Here is a 25,999-nt window from a genome sequence, read left to right on the forward strand (position 1 = left end):
TTACAGCCCAGTTTGCCATGACACAAAAGAGGAAATGTTGAAGGATGATGTTTGTAGCACAGGGACCACACAAGCGTGTCTGCCTGGAAGCACAAAGGGAATTAATTTGTTTATCTACAGAGGAAGTTATCCCAGATAGCTCTTTGTGTTTAACTCCCCAAGTGGATGTGTTTCTCCTACAGTGAGGTTCTTCTGCAGGCGGGTTAATTTAATTTGAGATGAGGCATTCTTCCTCGGGAATAGGAACCCCAGGAGTTCATCAGAAATGTAATCCGCATTAATTCTGCTGGCACTCATTGTATTAACCTTAATTGTGATGGCTGGGTGGTGCTCGTGGGGGGCAGCCTTTGTACTGCAGGGAATGCTTTGGGGATTCTGAGTTCCTACAGCTGCAGGAGAGGTGGGTAGGGAATGGGGATGCTCCACGTCTCATGGAAAAGAAGTTGAGTGCAGGATGCTTGGTCTGCTCTTAAAACCTCATTTCATCCTAAAACATGACACTGGGCTGAAACATGTGAGGACTGAGCTCCTCCTGTGATTTATGTAACCTTTCTCCTCCAAATCTGTGTTTAACTCCTCTTTTGTTTCCTGGTTGGTTTTTTTTTCCACTCCCCCAGTGCAGTTGCACACAAGTTCCCTGTTAGGCAGGCAAGGAACAAGTAGATAGGTGTTGGTTGCTCTTAAACTCTGGTGCTTCCATAAAACAGAAATTCTCCAGAAGTGGAGAGAGGATGGGATAGAGTAGGAAGAACTGTATTGTTGTTTTCCCAATGTCCATGCAGGCTGCCAGCAGTGGGGATGAGAGCCTCAGCTCTTTGTCTGAATTGAGGAAATGTTGAAGTTCTCTACCTGCTTTCTGGTGTATTAAATGGGCATATCCACGTGCGTGTTTTCTGAGAAAAAGGTGAAAGCACTGTGAACATCACACTGTCCTTACTGTTATTTCTTTGCTAGAAATGGGACTTGTGGTATTTAAAAAAAACAAAAACAAATGCTCTTATTGCCGTTCAGTATGGGTTGAGAGATCAAGGATTTTTTTCCCAGCTGTCTTTCATGTTTTTACCCCATGGTTCAGAAGACTGAGGCAAAGTGATACTGTAAAATAATGTTTAAAGAGTCTGAGCAATGTTTGCTGTTTCGGAGGCACAGACCTCAGATGCTGGAAGCATGCAGAGTTTCCCCTAAAGTATTCAATGTTTGAAAACCATGGAGGGCAAAAGAGCACAAGCACTAGTCAGAAACCTTGCCAAAATAAACTGTCAGATGTGAAGGCAAGTTTTCAGGGACAAAAATGAAGATTTGCTGCTCTGTTGACTCTGTGTGTGACACACCAAGGGCTCCACACGTTGTGGGGTGATTTGTGCTGGGATCAGCTTCCTAGGCCGTTTACCCCAAACTCTGTGTTTTGCATCCCTTATGAACTCTGCACCCTTGAGCACCTCTTGCTCCAAGCAGCAAAAGCACCCCAAGCTTTGGGAGATGAAAAGGGATTTTTGAGTGGAAATAATGCAGTTGTATACGTACCCAACATGCTATCTCCTTTAGAGAGAGAGAGATAGGTAGGTAGATAGACGGTAGATAGACTATATCGACTATATCTATAAATATAAATATATACAAATTTATACAAATAGAAATAGATTAAATATAAATATAAATTATGTTTGTTTAAATGGGACACACAGAATAATGCCAGAAAACAATCTATAAAAAATGCATAAGCAGAGAGCATCAATTGGTGTGTAGCCTTGAGAAACATGCCGGGGAAAAGAACAGTAGGTAGTGTGAGAGTGAAAACTTTTGGGCCCTTGTGCCGGAGGAGCAGCAGTAACCGCATTAACCTGAATCGCTGTGCCCGTAATGAGCGCAGAGACGGTGGGACAGGTCCCGGGCAGGAGCTGCAGCTCCCCCGCCGTCTCTGTGCCGGGTTACCACGGGCGCTGTTCGAGCAGCCCCGGGATGGGCCGTCAAGTGACGCGCTCCGAAGGTTCCCCGGGCGGCACCGAGCTCCAGCACCCGCCATTCCTCCTCTTCCCCAAACCCGTCGGTTTCCCCCTCGGCCTCCCGGGCGCTGGGAGAGGCGCAGGCAGGAGGAGGTTAAGGAGCGAGGGCGTTGCTGCATGCCTGATGTCATGGAGGCCGGCGGCGGCGGAGTGAGGGGCCCTTTGTTGGCAGCGGAGCCCCAGCAGCGCCCGCCGGCTGCCGCGCACGGCCGGCACCGCTGACTCTGCCCAACTTAGTTGGCTGCGCTTTTTTTTTTTTTCTTCTTCTTACTGCTCTTATTCTTTTTTTTTTTTTTTTTCTTTTATTCTTCCCCCACCTCATTCCCCGCCTCCTTTCCTCTCTCTCCCGCCAAAAGAGTTGGGAAGGAGGGAAGATGGCTGGAGTTAACTCCCCGGGAGAGGAGGTGCGGGGCCCCTGCATTTTCCGCCTCTCGGGCTCGCCCTTGTAATGCTTTTCGGAGCGCTGGATTTCGTCGAGTTTTCCTGGATATTTTGTTTTAGGCTTTTCCTGGATATGTTGTTTTAGACTTTTTTTTTTAGACTTTTACCGGGATCTTTAAAGACTTTTTTTTTTTTTTTAAAGACTTCTAACGGATAATTCCACATAGAAAAGAAGCTGAAGGAGGTGGGGGGGAAGGGAAAACAGAACAGCCGAAGCCAAACTCTAACAAATGAAAATGTTGGAGATTTGCTTGAAATTGGTGGGTTGCAAATCGAAGAAGGGGCTTTCCTCCTCCTCCAGCTGCTACCTGGAAGGTGAGTACCCCTGGGGGGGCACATCCCGGTCCCACCATCCCGGACAGAGTTTCATCCCTCGATTTTAAGCTGGGGCCAGGTTTGGGGGATGTTTGGAGCTGGCCACGTTCGGGCTGGGCTTTCCCGAGCCAGGGTGAAGAACCCAGCGGTGCCGGCGGCGTGCGGACCCAGGTGCCTTTCATTAATGCAGTTACAGAGGGAGCGCGGCTCTACCATTTATGGTTGCAAAATGTCAAGTGATCTTATTGCCGAGCCCATAAACAAATCCCTATCTTCAGGCCTCAGCTTTATTATTTTTTTTTTCCTTGGGGGGGAATCTTCCTTATTTTGGACGTGAAAAAACCCAACGCCATACTCAAGAAAATTTAGATGAGTCCATCGGTAAAATATTTTCAGCATGTGTTAATACGTAACACATTAGTCAATTTTGGTTATCCCCCTTCTTAGCGTGCTTCCCACAGGCATTCGTTTAACTGACTTTTCTTGCATGTTTGCTTTTAAAAAGTGATTTTTGAGTCATACCCGTGGTTACTTTCAGACAGCGAGATGTTAAACATATGGAGTCAACTGGTTTGGATGGAAAGCTTGGGCTAGAGAGGCACCGCGCTGGGCAGGGGGGACTTTGGGCTGAGGTCTTGCTTGGTGTGACCTCAAGCAAGATTTTCACCCTGCTGTGGCTTCACACCCTGCCTGGAACAGCAGCCTTGTGGTGCCTCCTTTCAGCCTCTTCCCTGCACTCCCAGGGCTGTGTCCATCCCACACGTCCAGGCTCCTTCAACTTCTTTTGTGTTGCTGGATGTTGTTTCAGTAAAAATAATCCTCCTGCCAGGAGGACCGTGCTAACTCATCAAATCAGAGGCACGGAAGGCAGCAGCTGATTTCCAGGGGCCTATCGCAAGTCGCTGTTGCTCAACTCTCAAATATTCACTGCAGAAACGGCCCTCGAAATTCATAGGTTAGGAATCTCAAAATCTACAAATGGCTGCTCGTGGCAAACTCACTTGAAGAAGTTTTGGATCGAGAGTCTGTATTTATTGGATACATTCAGTGACTCTGAGGAATTTTTTCTGCTCTCTAAAATCAAAGAACATTGTCCAGAGGACTTTTTCTGCTTATTTAAAGTTTCAGAAACCAAATGGTGGGCAGATGCATGAATAATTTTGATGTTTTTATGTGACTGAGTTCTTCTGCGATCTTTTAAGTATACAAAGCCTCTGTCTGTGTTCCCTCCCCTCTGGTATTGCTCAGGGTGTGTGTGGAGAAGGAGCCCCAAGCTGTGCTGGGCCTCCTGTTTGTGCTGCTGGATCTTTCAACACAGCCCTGGGAGAGCAGGCAGAGCATCTGGGGCCTCATTTCCCTCTGCAGAAATGAATGCTGAAGGATGATGTTACAAGGGTGTTGCCCTGACTCTTTCTGCAAGTTTTCTCTTTTGTGTTCCTTACAGCCACTCCCCCCCTCCCCAATTTGCAATGCAGTTTCATAATAGGATTAGAGCATAGTTGGACTCGGCTGTATAGGCAGTATGAGTTAAGAATGTTGAACACAATTAATATTGTAGTATTTCCACCTCCTGCTTCCCTGAGACTGTGGTTGTATATTTGTTTTTTATGATGGAATGGGAAATGCATGTTGAAACGACTTTTACTCGATCTCAAGGTAGCTCAGTCTCATTTCTCACCTCAGCATGGGGCAAACCCAAAGCCAGTCTCAGAGTTGATGTTAAAGGCATACAAATGTGGCAACTGCAACCTTAATGTGGCAGTCAGGACATAGACAGCCCAGAAACCCCATAATTGATTGGGGAACTCCTGGAGAGCAGGGTAAGATACTCTGCTGAGGAAAAAGAAGTTTAAAATATCAGGATTTTCTGTTACTCCTTTCTAAAGCTGAATGTTTTCCTGGGCAGCTTTCTTATAAACATCACTGCGAGGCTGAAATCATTGTTGAGGAGTCCTCCAAAGGAACAGTGGTGGCTTGTCCCAGACTCCTGAATTCCAAGAGCACAAGTGAAATCCATTTGCTTGTGTTGCCCTTAAGAATGTAACAAGTTTTTACATATGGATTTGTTATTTTAAGCTTGGCAGATCATGAGGAGGGAGCAGGGTTGTGTCAAGGGTCAGAAACTCTGGATCATTGCTCCTGGATCCCTGTGAACAGCCTGTGATGGCCAGTCCATTTCCATGCACATCCCTCAGCCTCTGAAAGAGAGAATTAATGAGATGATGGTGATATCATTGGAGGATTTAACTCTGCTGTTGTTATTTTAGTTGTGTGGAAAGCTGAAAGTTTCTTTACTGTAATAAATGAGAAACCTTAAACATAACTGCTTAAAGGCTGGAAGGTCCATTAGGTGCTTGGAAAACCAGTTGCAGCCAGGAGGATAGCTGAAATTTTACTTAATTCCTTATTTTTGTATTCATATGTTAACAGAAATAATTCAGTTCTTGGTTGATGAATAGCGTGGGATGTAACAAAATCAAGTCTATTTGTTATATTTTCAAACACACTTCTGGAGAATATTGTGCTGAGTCTGGATTTGCTGTAAGGCTGATTTGTTGTCAGGCACGTGTGTAGGTGTACATGTCCTTTGACCAAGTAATCAGAAATGTGGTTTTCTTTTCATGGTGGTCCCTTCTGAAAGGCTTTTATGCTCTGTTAGTTTGCAGGAACGAGGGTTGTTTGGAGATGCTCTGTGTGTGGTGTGGAGGCTGGCAGGTGCTGTGGCCCATGTGCTGCTGTGCAAGGGCAGACTGTCCTGCTCCCTGGAAAAGCTGAAATCTTCTCTTAACTTGATCAAAAATAAGTTCAAACTGGTTCTAACAATGACTGAGTTTTCATATTGATGTTTGAGCTGGGCATTTCTTTGCCTTCATTTCTATTCCCACTAGTAAATATTATTTTAAAATGTGACAGATTTGAATTTCTCTCATCTGCTTTCTCCTGTCTGCCTTTGCCAAAGTGAATAATTCCTCACCCACTTCACACCAAGAAAGGGTAAAGAGTAGAAGGGAAGAGGCACAGCGAGTACTGCTGCCAATCTGATCAGGAAAACAGAATGTGTCCATGTCCCAAATAGGGGCTGGAATAGTCTTGCTGCCTTTTTGGGCTTGGCTCTGCGACTGAAAGGCAACAGCCTTGTTTAAAACCTGTCAGTGTTCTCTGTGAAGTTTAGAAAAAAAACACTTGGGGGACACTAGTAAAGTCCTTTTGTTTTTTAACTGAAGAGACTCCTGTCCTGCCAGTTGTCAGACTGACTCTTCTTTTTGGTTGGTTTTTTTTTTTGGGTTTTTTTGTTTGTTTGGTTGGTTTTTTTCCCCTCTTCCTAATTTATTTCTTTTAGCATGTCTTGCTACAGCTAGAGTAGGCAAGCCTGGGGAGGAGCAGCAGCCTGTACCCATTGCCCTGTTCCTGGAGAGGGATTTCTGTAATGCATTTGGGCACACGTTAAGCCAGGCCTAAATTGGCAGCACAGTGACTCATCTGCCCCAATGTCACTGGGAGAGCAGAATCATCTGCCCCTGCTTGGGAGAGCGAATGCATTAACCTGGAATTGCTGCCTCCTTTCTGTATTTCATCTCTTCCTTGGCTATTTTCTGCTCCTCACCTCATGGCCTCTCATCTACCACCACTCACTAGAGTTCTTGCTGTTATCCACATTTCTGGCTTTGTAGTGGCTTCTTTGTTGTGTGCTTGTTCCAGTGGTTCTTATTTGTTCAAAAATCTGGTTGATGGTGCTTGCTACAGTTTTCCGTGGGATGTGGTGAGGGAAAGGATTATCATTTCACAGGAAAAGTTGTAACTGGTTTGAGACCTGACACTGATCATCCACAGACACGTCAGCCCTTCCCTGAGCAGTCTGTGGGGCTGCTTAGTAAAACAAGGGAATATAACAGTAAATCTTGATGATTCTTGCTTGGTGCTTTCCCTGCCCCAGGGCTCAGAATCAGACAGACTTTCCTACTTCTGCTCCTCCAGGAAGGAAACAAAACCAAAAGCTATAAAAGTGAAGTAGTCAGAAGTACTGAAGTGTCATTGAAGTTCACTTGAATCTAGTTACTCTTTATTCTTCCTCTCCCAGACATTATTGTCTAAGGTCAGGCAGAACTCAGTGGCAGATTTGGGAGTAAAGTTCAGATTTCTGCCATACCCACTGTTCTACTCCATCCATTTACAGCTGTGATTACCTGGCTGGAGAAAGATGATGTTTGCCATGTCACTGAGGGGTTATAAATGGAATAAACTCAGTGAATGAGTTCAGGTAGAGCCTACAAGTCTGTGTAAGAATGAACTTGATGAAAAACCCAACAGAGCAACCCACAAACAAACCAACAAAACAAAAAATGACATTAAAAGCCCTGAAATGATGGAATCATCTCTTGGAGGAGTGGCTCAGCTCAGGGGAGTGGGGCTGGATCAGTTTCTGCACTGCTTCATCTCTGTGTATAAATACACAATGTTTAAAAAGTGGTATTTATCCTCATGCTGGCTCTAAGAAGGTGAACTTTCCAAATATCAGCCAAGAGCAGGAAAACCAGCAATTGCCATTGTTGCAGAAGGGTCTGTGGCCTGGGCTGTGCAGAGGGTAACAGCAGAGGCTGAGCCTGATCTCACTGGAGGGATGAGTCTGAAATAAAACATGAATCCCTCCTTCTTTTTGGAAAGATCTGCTTTACAGGTTCTTTAATTTTATATTTAAATCCATATTCCATCAGGCATAGGGAATCTGTGAGGGCCACTAAGGAACAATACTGAGACAGAGAGGCAGCTGCTCCATCATGTGTGCTCATGGTGGGAAACATTTGGAAGTATTAAATCTGCATTGCTGTTTATCATAATTTATTCCAGGGGAAAAGGGGAGTAGAGGGAATGTAGGGAAAAGAGAAGGCTTAGGTGGCATGTGCTGTGTTTCCAAAGAGATTAGTAGATGTGTTCTGCACTCCCTTGCTCTACAAACCTTGTGGAAGAAATGCCAGCACAGTTTGTAAGCCCACAGGATGTTTGTTTTTTAGGGAGACAGGAGGTCTCCTCCTTCCCTCGGGACTGCCTCGCAGTCAGCTCTGCAGGAGCCAAGTGTAATTCTGTGCTCCTGCCTGTTTTCCAGCCCTTCTCTTGCATTGTGAAGGAAATTTGCTTGCGTTCATCTAGACCAGAATTGTTCATGTATGAGAAGTTCTCATACAGCCCCTAACAATGATTCATGGCTTTGTATGAACAGTAATGAGTAGGAGATAGTTACACTTACGAAACCTTTTAGTGTACAAGCATAAATACCTTCTGGGAAAAAAAATTAGGGAGGAAATGATGACATTCTTATGGCTAATGCCTCAAAATGCAAGCTGCTGCTGTCTTATTTCAAAGTCTGCACCGCTTTAATTAAGAGTCATCATTTAGTTGATGTTAGTGGAGAACTGAATTACAGTGCTGCTTTAGGACTCCTATCAGGAACCCAGGTGTTATCCAGAGCAGAGTAATAAATTGCAGCCTTGCTGGGATGCAGCACAAGACAAAGTGGATGTGTGGAAGGAAGGACAGCCCAACGATAACAGATTGAATTACGCTCGCTTCCTGCCCCATCACCGTGCCAGGATGGCCTCCTGTAGGTACAGCAGCCAGGCTGATTTATTAGGAGGAACCTGGCCCACTGAAGATCTCAGCAGTGCTGTAAAATTGTAGTTAAAACCAGCAGTAGGAGGTGAAGGAGCTGTGTGTTGAAAAAGACTCTCAATATGTAGGAGCAGCAATGTCTAATTCCTGCTCTGAAGGACTGGAATGTCTGGGCAGATTTGCTGGAGAATTGCTCAGAGGGATAAACGCTGCTGACAGCCGGCTGTACGTGGCTCCCAGATGGACATGTCCTGTCTGCTTCTCTCGCTTCATGGTTTTGTGTCCTCAGTCTGCTGACAGTCTCCTCTTGGGGCCCAGACCTTTAAAAGTGTGTTTTGTCACGGTCTATCAAGCTCTGCTACACTCGGGTCACCACAATTCTGCTCTTTCCTTTACGCTCTTCTCTGTGTTGACTCAGGGCCTCGTCCTCCCTCTCTGGACACTCTTCAGGCTTCATTCACCACCTTCCCCACCCCAGTTCTTAACCTGGGGTTCCTACCTTCTGGAAAAACCAGCCCCACTCAGCCCAGGAGTTGTCTGGCATGTCCCTATCTTGCTCTCCTGCTCCGCACGTCCACACACAGCCCACACCTCTGTTGGGGTGCCCGTGGCTGCACAGGAGGGTCAGACTGGGAGAGACAGAGGGTGTGAGCATCCCCTGATTTCACTGGGAGACCGCTGTGGTTTTCCAGCTTAGCAAATTCTCGTGTGTGTGTGTTTAACAGCCCTTGCTCCTGCAGGTCCTTGCTGTTGCAGGTGTTATTCCTGAGTCAGTGTCTGTAGGAATGTTGTTGAGCACAGCCAGCCTTCCCTGACTCCGTACCGCGCTCGTGGGTGTTGCTGGCACTGGCATGGTGTAGTCTCACAGCTGAATTGAAGCACATACCTTGGCATCCCTGTGTAGTGAGTCAGTCCCAGCCTCACCGCGGCCTGGGCATGAGGGAGGGATTCTTGTGGAGCGCTTGGCTTTGCTCCCACATCCCCATCCCTGTTTGTGCCTGAGCCATCCTCACTGGGCTGTGATGTGCTGGAGTTGGAGGGGAGCCTGCCTTGGATTTCCTGCCTTCCTGTCGAATTAGTGCCCTGTGTGGGAGGCATTTTCCTTCCTAACGGAGTTTATGGTCCATCCCACGGAGCAGTGAGTGCTGGTTTGTCCCTTATTTGGGGGAGAGCATCACAGCATTGCTGCTTGCTGAGGTTGTGTGTCTGTCTCTTGCAGCTCTGCTGTCTGTCTGTTCCAGGTGTTCACTGATGGTTTGACTCCTTGGAGTATCTGCCATCACTCTAGTGCCCTGTGTTTGATAAGGGAGCTTAGTGGGCTTCAAAGCATTTTCATGGTAAAATGATTATAGCTTAATTTCTGAAAGTGGATTTTCTGTTTCTTGTCTCATTTTCACTCTTGAGGGAAACCCAGGCTATTAAAACATATTCTCCTGCAGGACACAGGAAGAGGAAGCCAGGATGTCAGGGTGCTTTAAAATAACCCCCCAACACGCTATCACTTTTTCTGACTGTGGAATCATTTAGAAAGTGGAATTATTTAACTGCTCTGATTCACTATGGAAATATATCTCCCTGCAGTTACTATTTGGCTAGGAAAATAGGCACAGCAGTGTCTGTATTTGCTATTTTGCTCACATACATCATATACTTTTTCCAAGGAATACAGTAGTACTTATGTACATAAATAACCATCCAGAGAGCCTTTACTAGTGATCACCTGACCAACACATCAAGGATGCCAGATTGTCTTTGGGTAAATTGTGGCCAGCACTACTATTTGCACTTCCACTATCAAAAATGATATTAGAAAATAATGTGTATTGTTATGATTTGTAGGGTTGAATTTTGGGGGGTTGGTGGGATATTTTTTTTTAGCATTTCCCCATTGGGAACATATTTTGGACATGTCCCAGTCCACACTAAACTTCCATGCCTTTTCTGATGTCAATTGCATCGGTTCTTCACTGGTTTGCTGGCACAGCTTATACTCAATTTCCAGGCCAAACAAGCAGTAGTGTTAAAACCATGTTTTGACAGGATTGCATCTGTGTAGTAGCACAATGCTACTGAGTATTGCAGGTATAAACAGAGTTCTGTGCTCCCAGGTGACCTGACAGTCTAGGAAACACTTGGCATGGAATTTCTGTGTCCCGAGCCCTGTGTGTGCAGAAGAGGGGCTCATGCTGTAACGAAGGGCAGTTCATGGGGCACGGGGCTGCAGTGACAGTGCCGCGTTTCCTGTCCCCAGGGCCGCACTGACGCAATGGTTTGTGTGCAGCTCTGTGACCTCGCTCAACAGACTCATCCAGATGGAGAATGACCCCTCAAAACACAGGAGTTTCACAACTTATTGTCCTGGCTCTGTGTCACTACAGTCAGGCATGGTGCTGCCAGCACATCTGGGGGTAGCGTGTTAAAGAGTGAGGGGGCACAATTATCTGGAACATTTCTGCTCCAAACTCTACAGTCATGCCCCAAAGTGAAGGACTTGCAGGAGCAACTGCAGTAAAATTCCCTGATGTATTGGGACTTGCCTGATACTTACTGAATATTACATGCCTAATATGCTGCAGGCTATAAAAAACTTTGGAGGTTGGTTTTTATTCACCTGTAAAGCTCAGTTTTCAGGAATCTCTGTCTTTGGAGTTGTCTCAGGGTTCCTAAAAATGTAGAAGTATGCTCAACACTGCTGTCGATTGAGAGTGATGGGCAGGAGAGAGGGCAACAAAAAATACTGCCTTGTTCTCAAATAAGAAGAGAAATGATTAAAAAAACTGTGAAGACCAGAAAGACCTAACTCCTTCTTAAATACCATGTCTTATAAATCTCACCTTGCTTGGCTCCATTTGCTGCACGTTCTAGCCATTTCATTTATAGGATAATTAAGGGATTTACCTTTTAAAGGTCTTGGGTTTGTTTTCAAATCTAACCATTCCAGCAGTTAGGTGTGAGCCAAAGGATTTACAGGCAGCAAACAGCCTACGTGAGCTGCATTTACTGGAGAGATGGAGAAGGGCTTTCCCTTTCCTGCATTTCCTGAGAGGCAGGAGCTGGGCTCTCTGGGAGGGTTGGGGACAGCTCTGGAGCAAGAGTGTCCTGCCTGTGTGGCAGGAGGTCTGCATTAAGGCACTGTCCATATCTGTCCTCTGACGCACGAGGAGCACACGTGTCATGAAACAATGCAACTTAGAAAGTCAGAGTGTGTGGGTTGGCCAGATGGATTTATCAGCCAAAATGAACCTGCTTTTTCCTTTCTCTCCCTCTTTGTCCTGCAGAAGCCCTTCAGAGACCAGTAGTGTCAGACTTTGAGCCGCAGGGTCTGAGCGAAGCAGCTCGCTGGAACTCCAAGGAAAACCTCCTCTCCTGCCCCAGTGAAAATGACCCCCATCTCTTTGTTGCACTGTATGATTTTGTGGCAAGTGGGGACAACACTCTCAGCATAACTAAAGGTAAGGTCACTGGCCAGAATTCCACTGGGAGTGTGGGAGAAGGTGTAGGAAGGAAGGTCGCTGTGAAATAATTAAGTTTTACACCAAACCCTGTGGAATTTTTTTTTTACTGTGGGAAATCATCTTAAACAAATACAAATATTTCACAGAGTCATGACCTTTTTAAAGGTTATAACTGTCTTTTTTATTGCATTGGGCAAGAAACTGTCAAAACTAAATTCTCCATTAGGATCAAGAATTTGAACTGAGAAATTAAACTAAGCTGATTTTGGAGGCTGGCCTCTTATTTTCACAGTTCTCCAAAACACAGTCCCTGTATGAAAAATGACTGTACAGATATAAGGACCAGAAGGATTGAGAAAGAAAACACTGTATGTACTCCAAGTCACATCTACTTACCTTCCTAATTGAAATTATTTTTAATTGTTTATCCACTCCAGTTCTTTCCTAGCTCCAACAAGCCAACTCAGTTCAAATAAAATTTGCTGGATTCATTTTTTAAACTCGAGCTCTATTGGAGCTGGTGCAGAACTGCAGGAGAGCCTAAAAATCTGAAGCATGTGACTTTATTTGGCTTGGAGAGATCCACTCAAGCTTGAAGAGAAACACATGCTCCCTGCTGAGTCAGATACCTATTCTTATAGAAGATTATTTAATGATCTGCTAGGCAGAAAGAATTTATCTTTGTCCTCAACTCCCGGGCTCGTCATGTCTAAAGCTGATCCCAACTCTCTGCTGGGCTAATTTGCCCCTGAGCAGGCAGCACAGGCTGGAGAGCTCAGTCCTTCATGGGGACGGAGTGTCCGAGTACCCAGGCCACTCTCAGCCCCTGGCTACCTTAGCAAGCTTAGTGGATATCAGCTCTTTAGTGATTCAGCTCTCTTAGGATTCCAGCTCTTTGCTTGCTAAGGCACCCAGGCTAGTAGGGAAACAGATGCGGGAGAGGAGAAGAAAACGTCCTGGGGTTCCACAGCGATGGTTTTATTGAGGGGCCTGTGAAGGGTTCCAGCGATGGCTCTTCTAACCAGAATGGGCTAAACCAGCCCCTTTTTATAGGGTATAAGGGGATCCAAACTTGTCCAATAGTAGGGGTTAAGGGAAAGTGACCTATGGGTTACAGAGAGATAAGCTGGGGTCCGAGAGGCGGAAGACGGGAGCTTCTTTTGCTATTTCATCACGACTTAGCAATTCCTGTCTTTAAGCCTCGGCCCTCCATGGGGCCCTAGCGAGCTTGGAGCCTGCTCCATAAATCCATTTTCTCTTCCCCAAGGTGAAAAGCTCCGTGTGCTGGGCTACAATCACAATGGGGAGTGGTGTGAGGCTCAGACCAAGAACGGGCAGGGCTGGGTCCCCAGCAATTACATCACCCCGGTGAACAGCTTAGGAGAAGCACTCGTGGTACCACGGGCCGGTGTCACGGAACGCCGCCGAGTACCTGCTGAGCAGCGGCATCAACGGCAGCTTCCTGGTGCGGGAGAGTGAGAGCAGCCCCGGGCAGAGATCCATCTCCCTGCGCTACGAGGGCAGGGTCTACCACTACAGGATCAACACTGCCTCCGATGGCAAGGTAGGCTCCAGGCTCTGCAAACGTCGCTGGGATACTTGGTGTGGAGCAGTAGCAATGGAACTGAGCGGTTCTGAGCTCTGGAAGCAGGGCTCATGGTGTGTAGTTAGGGTAAACTGTGAGATTCTGACGCGGCTGGGACAAAACAGTGCTGTTCCTGTAGAAAACTATGTAATGCAGAAACATTTTATCCCTTTCTTTAAGGGAGAAAATATTAGAGGTAGATCAGAGCAGAATCTAATAAATCGTTAATAAGAGATCCTGAGAAATCTTGTCCCTTATGTTCAAAAGATAATCTCTGACTGTCAAATCAGAAAAGTCAGCGCCTGTTGCTAATAATCCTGCAAATATTAGGGACAGAATGCTTTCTGAGGTATTCTGCAGTATTTTTAACTACTGTTTTGATTTCTCTACAGTATTTCAGCGTGATCATTGGAGACGGGTAGGCACTTTCACTTTTATATGGGCTTTGTCCCCAGTTCCTTCATTTTTTCCCTAGATTGTTGTGTGCTGTAGCAGTGGTGCAATGCTGTGCTTTGTGGATGCTGCAGAGAAATGTTAGCATAAAAGTGTAGTTTTCCACAGGTTTTTGTTTTGATTTCATGGAAACATTTCCACTGGCATTGGAATTTGGAAAATGTTGTTTTTTAACAAATCTATTTTAAGCAGTGTCTCTTTAGATCCTGTGCAGAAGTTGAAGTGTGGGTCTAGAGCATGGCTGCTGAGGCTCTTCTTGCCAGCATCTAATAGATGACAGATTCTCTGCCATTAAATTTCTTCAAAAGAAAAAAAAGTAATCAAGTATAGTAGCAGTCCACTGTGCCAAATTTTCCTTTGTCCTATGAGACCTTTACTCTTCTTAGAGCAAAGCTGACAGCAAAATCTTTGTTATGAAAATACAGGGAACCAGTACCCTGTGTTTCCTGTTTATCAGATTCAGCACCCTAAAACCTCAAATAAGATAACCAGATTTTACTTTTTGTCTGCTTTAACAAATGGGTTGTAATTGAGACAATTCTGACCATGTTATTTAAGGCAACAAATTTCCAACTTATGGCATTTTGATTCTTCCTTCTCCCTCCCATGTAGACACTCTCTGTGGTCAGCATCAGCTCTGTGAAGTGCTGACATGCAGCATACTTGAAGGACTACATGGCAATCTGGAATATTATTCCTCCTCCTGTCTCTGTAGTGGATATTCCTTCTATTCCCATAAATGCTGGCAGATGAGCAGTGCTCACATGTGAACGTTTTGAACCGAAGGCTCCTTGGGTTGGTGTAAATAAGCGTGTGTCCGTGAGGAGATAGCACATGTTCTCCATTTGAGCTGTAATAGAGTTTGGCATATGAAGGCTTTCATCCCAGCAGAGCTGTTTTTATCCCAGAAAAACAGTTTTGCAGAGCTCCAGTAATCCATTCAGGTCTGTGTTAGCCAGGTTAACTGTTCGTTTTCCACAAAGTTGCTTGCATCGGTGTTTTTGAGAAAAAGCAAAGTGCAGGTTGGAACAACTCATTAAAGCAGATCTGCAGCTCATGGTAATTGGAAATACAGAATTGAACAGCAGCAGTGACCGAGACCTGTGGCTTTTGGGCGTTGCAGGATCAAGCACAGAGGTAGCCACAGTGCTCCTGCTGCTGTGCCAAGTGCCAGCATCCCTGCAGAAGGGGCAGTTTGCCACGTCCATGCATCATGAGCTGCAGTTTGCAGCCTGGCCTGTTAAAGCTCATCGGTTTCAATTTGCGTTAACGAGCCGGGCAGTGAATTGCGACATCTCAGCAGCAGATGTGCTGCTGGGCTGGGGACACTGTGCTCTTCCAGCACCCTGTCCCTGGCTGTCAAAGCTGAGGAGCTGGGAGGAGAAACAGCCAATATCCCTGTTTATCCCTCTGCAGAATGGAGGCTGCTGGAGTAGGTCCTGCTCTGAGCTGCTCGTGTCACACTCTATTTATTACCAGCTTTGCAGCAGATCATGGCCATGCTGGAGGAAAGCTCTTACCTTCACTGCCCTGAGCACCTGGGGCCCTCCCAGCCTGCTGTATCATTAGTCAGCCTGTCCAGGGAATTTAATATCTCCCAGTGCTGCAGTGAGGATGAATGGCTTTGGTGGGATCATATCCTGTGCCTGACAGAACACGCTTCGGGAGAAAGAGGTATTAGAGGAACATGTGGAGCAGCTGCTGCTCAGCTCAGTGGTGTGTCCTGCATTGCAAAGCCTTACCCAGACTTCTTTCTGGGAGAAAATTGAAGAGACTAGAGAGATCAGAGGTTTGTACATCTTAATTTTAGTACAGATGATGTTGAATGCATTGGCCCGCTTCAAAAAAAACCTCTGGGAATTTTTTCTTTATTTCCCACTTTAATGGATCATCTTATTTTGGACCACCCTCTAATGTTTTGTTTTGTTGGTTGGGATTTTTTTAAGGAAGGTATTAAAAGTGACCTTTCTTGATTTGGCTGGCACAGTGCAGCCTGTCATCTGGTAAACCACTTCCGTGGTACAGAGGCCTTGGTTTTCCTGGGTTTGATAGTACTTGAGGGAGAACCTTCTATTGAGTAACCCAACTGAATAAATAGCCTTGTCCAGCCAGTTCTTCAAATCCTGCTGTCCTCAGCAGGAAGGAGACAGGACTGGGGTCCTGCTTGAGTCTCTTGGATCTTCCAGTGGCTGAATTGGATGCAGACTTGAACCTCCATGGATTTTTTGGTGTGGATGTTCAATTTTGCCTGCTGAGTGGGGAGAGGGACTGCCACTGGATTCAGGATGTGCTGAGGTTAGCATGGGCCAGTTTAACCAGCTGTACAAAATACCCCAGCCAGGAAAAAGAGATGTGGTCTGGTGGCAGGAGTGCAGATGAGCAGCCCATTTGTGCAAGCAGAGCCCCTTAAAACAGGACTGGTGTTTATGGTTTGTTTGATACACAAAAATTGACCAAATAACATGTCCACAACATAGCCAGGAAGCAAACTTGAGTCCCTGCAAAGCTCAGATGCTGGGTCTGTCACCTCTGTGAGAGTACAAGTCAGCAGCACCACATGGTTTTTTGTTGAGTGTCATCAGTGAGAGGAAAAAACCTGCCTACAGAATAAACATGTGTAATGGTGGAAGTTTATCTTAATGTAAATGGAAAACTTCATGAGTGTTAAGGCATGAAGTGTTGTTTTTGTGGCCTGGACAGGGCAGTCCTGTTCTGTCCTCATCCTGCTGCAGCTTTTCTCTAAAATCTTTGGCCATTTATTTAGTTTATTTCTCCTTCTGTAACAGGATCATACAATCTGTCACACTAAATGCAGATATCTCTAATTTTCATGAGATATAACTTGTCATAAAACCATGGGGGAGCTTCCTTCTCCATGCGCCTCTAATACTTCCAAGTAATCCTGGAGTTCAGCTTTTTCTGCATCCATATTTTTAGATTTTAATTCTCAGTATAACATGGGAACTGCTTATACCACTGCAGGTACTTCAAGTTGTTCTAAATGGGCATAGCTTGTTCTAAATTGTGGTTGTAGTGGCTAGTGCTTGGTCACTCAGACCAAGCAGGTGTAACAGCCTCTTATGTTGCCACTTTTCTGTTCTAAAAACATCTGGTTTTAAGGTGATTGCACCTGTTTAATCATGAAAAGCATTGTAGGTTTTTGTAGGGTTTTTTTTTTTTTCATTTGAGGGGGATTTTTTTAGCCAGTGTTGAAATGAGATATCAAAAGAATATCTGATTTAATTCTGGTGGAGAGCTGTGAACATGCTCCCCTGGAGGGTACCATTATTTTCCAGTCTTCATCAAAAAGACTAATCAAGTTTGAGGGTGGTTTAGTCCTTTCTTGCAAACACTTTTTTCTCTTGTAAACACAGTTCTCTTTTTTGTTGGTGATACTCTCTTATTGCTGGAGCTTCACAGATGCATTTTATTTTTCCATCCAAATATTCTGTCTAGGTGGAAGAAGCAGAATTTTACCCTAAGTCTAGGATTTTTGGATGCCTGGCAGCCCTATCAACTTCCCAGCCTCCTGAAATCCCAAACAGATGGCCAGTGCACATGCAGAAATTGTTGAGTGTACATCCAGCATGTCAGAAACGTTTGGGAAGTTTGATCATAGCTGTTGGCATGTGATGTGAGCAGTACGACTAGTGTGTGGAGTAGACAGGAATTTGGGTGCTGCTCTTCCTGCAACCTTACCCTTTGCCAAACCTTGGTCCTTTTTGAGAAATGGAGCTCTTCCATCTTCCGTGTTGTAGGCTAGACTGTGATGGAAAATGCATATTGATACAAAGACTTCTCCCCATCTCCTTCAGGTGTTACCAGCACTTTTCAAATAATTCAATTTCTAGCTTTTTTTCACCTTGTCTGGAAGAAGACTGGGCTTGAGGATGAAAACTGGAAACACACAGCTGTGGTGGGAGGGAATCAGTTGTCCATTATCTTTAGCAGGATTTTAGGCTTAAAATGGATCTTGTGTATAAATGTTAAGAAGGTAACAAATACAGGTTATCATGCCTCGCAGCAGGTTTTCATTCAGTGGTAATGATTTTCCTTCTGTGCTATTGATCAGTGCCCATCACAGGGATGGAACAGACCAGCTCCTGACTTCATGCTAAAGCTCTGCAGAAATTCAGGCCTAAAGCAGGGAAAGCTCTGGTTTGCCAATGACACTTGAGGGAGAATTTAGGCAGGTGCAGCTTTCATAAGCCAGGCAGTAATAGTGAAGACAAGACACTGAAGGTGACAACCCCCCCATACTCTCCAGGATATGTCCCAGTGTCCAGCCTTTTGAAAAAAGACATCTCAAGCAACAGCATGCCAGTCTAGTGCTATTTGCAGCTATTTCTGCCCTGTTGTTTTGGCAAAGTGCATGTATTTTCTCCTGAATCCATGCCTTTCCCATGTAAGCATTGGTTGTTCTGGGCTCTGGAGCTGGTTACAGGGCTTCTGGAGCTCACAGTTCCATGGCTCAAGCAGAAGCAACACCACATTTTGCTTTCACAACTTTGTAACGCAGCTCCTATGCACGAGCTCTCCGAGGAGCATTACCTGAACGAGCTTTTCCCTTCCCCTTTGGTTCCCAGCTCTATGTGTCTTCAGAGAGCCGCTTCAACACCCTGGCAGAGCTGGTCCATCACCACTCCACCGTGGCAGATGGGCTCATCACCACGCTGCACTACCCGGCGCCCAAGCGCAACAAGCCCACCATCTACGGCGTGTCGCCCAACTACGACAAGTGGGAGATCGAGCGCACCGACATCACCATGAAGCACAAACTGGGGGGAGGCCAGTATGGAGAGGTCTATGAAGGAGTCTGGAAGAAGTACAACCTGACAGTGGCTGTGAAAACTCTCAAGGTAGGACTCAATCTCGGAGCAGTCCCCGTTCAGGCTGGCGGCTGCCCTCACTTCTAGTTAGGTTACGTTAATGGTGGCCCTCCCTTTGAGTGCTCTAGGCTGGAATTGGAATATTTTTAAAAGAGCTTGATCCTCTTTTGGATTATGTGATACCTATAACAGTCGTATCTAAACAAAGGAGGATGTTAACAGCACAATTTTTACTGGAGAATGGATGAAACCTTAGAAAAGTAAATAGTGCCGCGGTGTCTCGTGTTCAGGGTGTGGTAGAGGTGAGCTGTTCACGGATGAACACACCAGCACAAGCTGGTCTATTAAAGAAAACGGTGGATTGTGAGTCAGTCAACATAAAATTCAAAGGCTGTGCTTCAGGGAGGCTTTACATGTTTTGATTTTCTGTCTTATGTGGTGTCTTTCCCAAAAGACAAGCTCCCTGTGTACCTGAAAGTCTTAAGCAACTGTTCACAGCTGCTTCTTATCAAAAGACACAAGAGGAGGAAAAATGATATGCAAGCTAAGGTATATTAAAATTCATAAGTGGCTTTAATGAAGAACTGGATAATCAGTTCTGTTTCTGGCTCTGCTCCCTGATTTCTGCATCTTGGTTTCCTTGTCTCTTGAAATGCAAATAGTGCTCTGTGAGTTCATAAGGTCATTTCTTAATTCATCTATGTTTATAAAACTGTCTTGAGATCTTCTGGCACCATCTGCATGCATTGCATTTGATTGCTTAATAGGAGTTTATGCAAACTTGACACCATGTTCTCTCTCCTCGAATGGGGACATGATTTGGTCTTGCAGAAACAAACAGAACCGAGGGTTTCGTTTGTTTCTTTTTGGGTTTTTTGCAATGGAAATTTTGAAGTGGCGGGAACTATGTAGATGCTTCAGTGTCAGGGGAAGAACTTTTCCTTGATTTGGGGAAAATATTTCTTCCTTGATCTCCGAGCAGCGGCAGCCTCAGTACTTCTTGGTTGCCATGGCTGCAGAAAGTATTTTCATTTTGGCCTTTTCTGTACTCTGGAGGTTCCTGCTGCTGCTCCCGGCGGGGGAGTCCAAGTGCAGCTTGCACAGGGAGCGAGTGACATCTAGTGTTGTCCCTGCTCGGGATGCGGGGAGCGCCGCGGTGCAGGTGGGCTGGGATGTGGCCAGGTTCGGCACAACACCTGCTCGCACTGAGCAGGGCTCAGCTCTACCCTGGAGCACAGCTTGCAGTAACATCTTCCTGCTGCTGGCTGCAGCCTGAGGATTCCTGGTGCTTTCAGACTTCCCATCTTGCTCCAAGCCGTAGTTGTTGCTTTCATTCTCTTCTCCCTAAAACCCATCAACAAAGACAAGCTGCATGTTATCCCATCAAATCTGTTTGTGCAAAGGAGAAACCTTAATACAGACCATGGCTGTTTCAAATAAATAAATATTTAATGAAACACGACTAAAAGTGGTTCATAATGTAGTATGGAGCAGCGTGTTCCACTGGGGAGTGTAAGAACAACCAGGAAGAGAGTTGAGAAACACTTCAACCTGCAATTATGTACGCTAAAACCATCCTTAAAAGCAAATTTATAATCCACCTTCTTTAAATCCATTAGTCTGCTGCCTGACAGGTGGGATTATAGCTTTCTTCAAAGTTTTGGGAAACATTTTAAAATCACATTTATATCCCAGCTCTACTGGGAAAAACAAGCCTTTTGCAGCTTCTGCCCAAATCTTCAGATGACTCATTTTATTTTCCTTTGAGAGAATGTTTTTCAAAACTTTGTATGATTCTTCTTGCTCCTTCCCCCTCTACCTCAGATATCTCTTTTAGAAAGATAAAGGAGAGCGAAGACTAAAAGAGAGAGGAGGAAAAAAGTCCTCCCAGCATCTTTTTGAATAATGATGCTTTATGAACACCCATTTGTTGTTCAGTTTTCTGTCAAGTGTCTAAAGATAGCTCATGGCTGGCACAGAACTGGAGGAGAAGCGATGGAAGCAGCACACGCTGTTCCTCAGTGTTTAACTGGAGAGGGCAGGACCGTGTTTTGGTAATGAGATGTTGCCTGTTAAAACCCATCCCTGGCAGCTCTGTGAGTTGCACAGGACACAGTATTTATCAGGGGCTGTTACAACAGGACACACTCTGAATTTGTGGTTTTACCCCCAGATTGGACGGGAGCACAAGGCAGTGGCTGTGGGGACAGGGGGCTCTGTGACCTGCACTGGGCCAAGTGCAGCCAGGTGTGACTCTGGCCATAACTGCTTCTCCTGAGGGCCATTTAATGGCTGAGCTGCTGTGAGCTGGTCAGCTCAGCACATTTCTTACTGCTCACCTTGGCTCTGCTGCCCCTAGGACTGCTGCTGCTTTTTCTTTTCTTCTTTTTTTTTTTTCCTTTATTTTTTCCCTAGCACAGAAGCCTCTGTTTTAAATTAGGCAACATGTAAGCCTGGTGTCCCTTAATGCCATGGCATGGCCCTGTGTTGTGCTGGGAAAATGCTGGACAGCCAGAACTGTTTTATTTCTGCCATGGTTTAGTACAGTGGGAGCTGGAAGCCAGTTAAAGCTTGGTCCTTTCCACAAGATCAGGTTTTCAGAGAGGTCATTGCTACAGTGGTTCTCTGTATGTGTCCTTCCTATTAATATGGTCACTGAGAGGTAAGAAATTTCAAACTGTGGAGCAGCTATGCAAAGGACAAACCTTCCAAGGTTTGTGTAGCACGAATAAGACAAAGGCATATTTAGGATCATTTTGCAACCTGGATTATTAACCCAGTTTCCTTTGCCAAAGAGAACAGTTTAAGGTTCTGCTCACAAGGACCTTTGGACTATTAGTTTTGACAGTGTGTTGAGCAAATCACAGCTGTCAATCAAGCTAATTGGCAATGAATAGTAAATGATTGAATGGAAGTGTTGGAAAAATGTTCTCAGTGCTAAGTGCAGAGCAGGGAGCTGGCTGGATCTCACAGTGGCAGCCCACTGTTATCGTTCTCACCAGCAGCAGTAAATCCTTTCCAATCCTTCCCTAAAACACTTTGTCCATGTAGCCTGTCAACATTAATCCATCATTGAAAAAAATATGGATATAGAAAGAAACATTGCTTTAGGAATAGATCTGTATTTTTGCACCACTTTGAAATGACCTTCCGGCCATTTGGGGCGTTTCTGCTTCAGAAAAATATGTCTTTTGAGCAAGATTGTATCTTCCTTGCTTTTGTGCTGTGCCAAGTGACTTTATGGTGCCCAACAAATTGGTAGGGACACCTCTACCCAGAATGGATACGTCATGGGTCAGGCTCTGAATGCCACCAATGAATCTGTGAAACTTGAGGTTTTCAGTCACACCACGGCTGCCATCGGTCGTGCCTCCCTGACTGAGAGAGGGAATTTCTTGTTCCTGCCCAGTGAACACAAGGGCCTGCCTTTCAGCAGCCTCTCAAGCATTTGATTGTGGTGTATCCTTTATTTTATGTTCGTTCTTGTTCCTTTTCTGTACTTTTTATTTCATGTTATTTTTTTTTTCCTGTTAGGAACAGGCTTATTTTTTCCTTTTCTGCTCCCGAGCGTTCTGTGAGAGACTCTTCACAAAAGGGATATGGATTTTCTTGCCCCAGCAAGCTCAGCTAGTATGAAAATGACAAAAATATGTATTTTTAAAATCATACAAAAAATTAATGTTTGTAACTCCCTGGCTTTGTGTTGTGGCTACAGGGAAAAATTACTGTGTGAGAACTGTGGCGTATGTTGTCAGTTTGCAGTTTTTTTGTGTCCTCATATAAAAATCTGTTTCTCCTTTGTGTACACTGCCTTTGCCAAAGCTTTGCCATTGTTCTGCAGGAGGATACCATGGAGGTGGAAGAGTTCTTGAAAGAAGCTGCAGTAATGAAGGAGATCAAGCATCCGAACTTGGTGCAATTATTAGGTAAGTGATAAATACCAAGCAGAGGGATTTGAACTAAACCCTTGTGCAGTGATATGGATGTTAAGGAGCAGATAAGCTGCTTACCATAGCAAGGCTTTAAATACAGACACTTATTGTCTGGCAAAATTCACAATTTGTACCACTAATACATGATTTTTAATGATCTCGTCTCCCTAATGTTTAATTTGCCAGAGGCTGAAGCAGAAAATTAAGCCCCTCTATTAACCACTTCCAAGCAGAATCCATTCTTTCCACCAGCCCCATTTTTCTGCCTTCTGGAGGTACAAATTGCCTTTTAGAATGAAACCTGAAGATTCACTGATATTCTCCAACATTCACTGTCAACTTTATGTTGTTCCCCAGGGGTGTGCACAAGGGAACCTCCTTTTTACATCATCACAGAGTTCATGACATATGGGAACCTGCTGGATTACCTGAGGGAGTGTAACAGGCAGGAGGTGAATGCTGTGGTGCTGCTGTACATGGCAACTCAGATCTCCTCAGCCATGGAGTACCTGGAGAAGAAAAACTTCATCCACAGGTAGGAAGGACAGTGAGCACCCTTGAATCTTGAGCACAGAACAATCCTTGATGTATTTTCCTCCCTTTCAGTCTGTCACAGCATTGATTGGTGTCATATGTTTAACACACTAGTGCAAATCTGGCACAGTCTATTAACCTGCCCAAAGGATGGGTTTTCTCTCTGGGTTTTTCTCTTGCCTTTGAAGTTGATGCAGGTGAAAGACACATCAGTACTTACGTGTTTTGGGCAAGGTCTGAAATGCGAATTTAAGCCAAAGTAATGGACTTTTAATGGACCAGATAAGCCAGTTCCTTGTTTCTAACAGCTTTTCAAACCAGCTGCAGTTGGTGATGCTGGATGTGTGCAGGTCCCTGCAGCAGAATCACCCTCCCAGCACTGCCCCAGCCCCTGTTCTTTCTTGTTTGGTTCACTTTGTTTTCCGCTGCAGGGGTTGTTCCATGCTATTGTCCAGATTGTGTATTCATTTAATAAGCATTTCTACTGTCTTAAAAGTCTCAGGGACTCTGACCTTTAAAGTGTGCTGCAATTATGGCTGGAGCTTTGCGTTCCTTGTCTGCAGAAATGGGCTCCTGGCAATGTAATGACACATCCTGCACCAGGGCTCAGAGTGCCTGAGCTTTGTACAAGATGCTCTCAGTGTTGTAGCGTGACCTTTCCTGCCCAATTAACTGGAATATGGAATTAGCACGTGGTTTTTTAATACAGACAAATATGAAGCTGGTGTGTAAAGTTCTAGGTGCTCTTCTAAGCCATGAGTTGCCTTTGCTGCTTGAAAGGCCTGGTTAAATGCTGCTATCAGTCAATAAATTGAACAGTGATGTTGCCAATTAAAATTTCCAGCCTTTGATTTGCTCTGTTGAAAGGATTTTGTCCCTTCAGCCTGCAGGAAGTAAACTTTAAAAACTCCTTTGTGTGAATCTCATTTGTCTTCTCTGCCATTCATTTCATTTCCTCTTACTTCTGATGACCCATTTATCTAAAATAAATAGTAGCTTTTTTCCCTTATCAGCCACCCCCATAACCACCTACCCAATTATTTGAAGAGTGTTGTCACAATTCACATCCATGGATTCAAATGCTGTGCTCTGACCTCATTTAATGAATCAGGAAGGAGGAGGAATTTGATTATGGAGAGGAGCTTTTATTTGGATACACATTGTAGTAATCAGCATTGATAAGAAGGTACATTCAAAAACACTGCGAAATTTAAATGGGCATCCAGTAAGATGTACTTTTTTCTGGTTTTTAATTTATTCCAGTTGAGAAGAACAAGCAACAGAAACAGCAGTGTCTGCCTCATATCTAAAGATCTCACAGGAGCTTCCTGGTACAATCAATTTTTAGTTCAATGTGACATAATCTGGAAAAGTGTTTTTAACAAAACCTAATATTAGGAGAAATGTAGTTCTGTGCTTTACATTTTTATCCTCCTGAAGCATTTCCAAGGATGCAAACAGCATGTCCAAGCCGGGGAAGTGGCAAATGCAACATGCACATCTCTTACCTGCCAGGGTGGGGCCAGTGGTGGAAAAAATGTGGAGAAAAAGTTAAATCTGTTTTTTGCCCAGTCCTTTGAAAATGCTAGCAGTGAGAGCAGAGGCCCCAGCAGGTTTGCAAAGGCCAAATGCTGGTTGTGAACAAGTTGTGTTGTGAAAGGTGGTACACCTGGGAGGAGGAGGAGCAGGGCTGGGAGCTCATCCTGGTCCTTAACCAAGGACTGGAAAAGGAGTTCTGGAGAAAGGCTGGGGTGCCTGAAGTGCTACAGAGGTGGGCAAGAAGTGGGGAATTGAAACTCAGTTTATTCAGTGCTCATCCCCAGCTATTGATAACTTGAGCACTGACATTTCTTTGAAATATTTTTATCCTGAGGGTGGCAGCTTTTATTGAAAGTGAGGGGGCTTCTTGAAGCTCTCACTTCAAATTAGAAGGAAAAAAAAATAAAAATTGGGATGACAGTCTTACCAAAAGGGAATGGAAAATAACTTTCCCTCTTGTGTGTGTGCATGTAACTCCAGAATTTCTGTGTAATATTTGGATCAAAATAATCACACAGGCCCAGGTTTCTTCGGGAACAGCAGGCTGCCTTGCTATCGCTAAAAGTGAGACGGTAAAGAATTCTCATTGCCTATTTTTGCCTCTTCTTTTTAGGGACCTTGCTGCCAGGAACTGCCTTGTAGGGGAGAACCACTTGGTGAAGGTGGCAGACTTTGGCCTGAGCAGGTTAATGACAGGTGACACCTACACTGCCCACGCTGGAGCGAAATTCCCCATCAAGTGGACTGCACCAGAAAGCCTGGCCTACAACAAGTTCTCCATCAAATCCGATGTCTGGGGTAAGAATTTGCATGGGAAATGAATGCAGATGATAGTCTTCTTTTCCAGGGCTGGGAAGTGAGGATGTTTTGGAACATTTCAGGAGGGAGCAGCAAGTTCCCTGGTTTGAGCCACGTTGTTCTGTGAGCTTGTCAGAGTGCAGGAGCTGATCTCTGCTTAGGCAGTCTCAGCAGAGAATGCCCACCTGATTTTATATATTTGAGTTGTTGGCAAATATGAAAAGTAAAGGGTACTGTAGTGTTTATAGAAATGTAGAAATGGGGCTGAAGTGCAGCAGTGCTACTGCCTCGATGGGGTACTGGCACAGGACTATGAAGTGATACATTATTATATAGCCAAAAACTTTCTAACTACTTCAAGGACTAAAGAATCTGGTTCATTTTATGTTTAAAAAAATAATTATGTGTGTATCTGTCTAGTGATAGCTCCAAGCTTGTCTTTCTGCATTTTAAAGGAATAATCTTTGGAATGAGATGAGGAGAAGCAGAGGGAAAATTTGATGACAAATGG

The 25,999-nt window shown here is 44.8% G+C and overlaps 1 protein-coding gene across 1 annotated transcript in view; it reads left to right on the plus strand.

The window, feature by feature from the left end:
* The window catches only part of ABL1 (ABL proto-oncogene 1, non-receptor tyrosine kinase), a 78,042-nt gene that overhangs the window by 43,116 nt on the left and 8,927 nt on the right, over positions 1–25,999 (plus strand). Inside the window, 7 exon segments of the mRNA XM_036394029.2 lie at positions 11,642–11,815; positions 13,086–13,198; positions 13,200–13,382; positions 18,443–18,715; positions 22,527–22,611; positions 22,975–23,152; positions 25,304–25,488. Coding sequence (XP_036249922.2) covers positions 11,642–11,815; positions 13,086–13,198; positions 13,200–13,382; positions 18,443–18,715; positions 22,527–22,611; positions 22,975–23,152; positions 25,304–25,488 — 1,191 coding nt within the window.

The sequence above is a fragment of the Molothrus ater genome, chromosome 20 (assembly GCF_012460135.2).
Source record: "Molothrus ater isolate BHLD 08-10-18 breed brown headed cowbird chromosome 20, BPBGC_Mater_1.1, whole genome shotgun sequence".
Taxonomy (NCBI): domain Eukaryota; kingdom Metazoa; phylum Chordata; class Aves; order Passeriformes; family Icteridae; genus Molothrus; species Molothrus ater.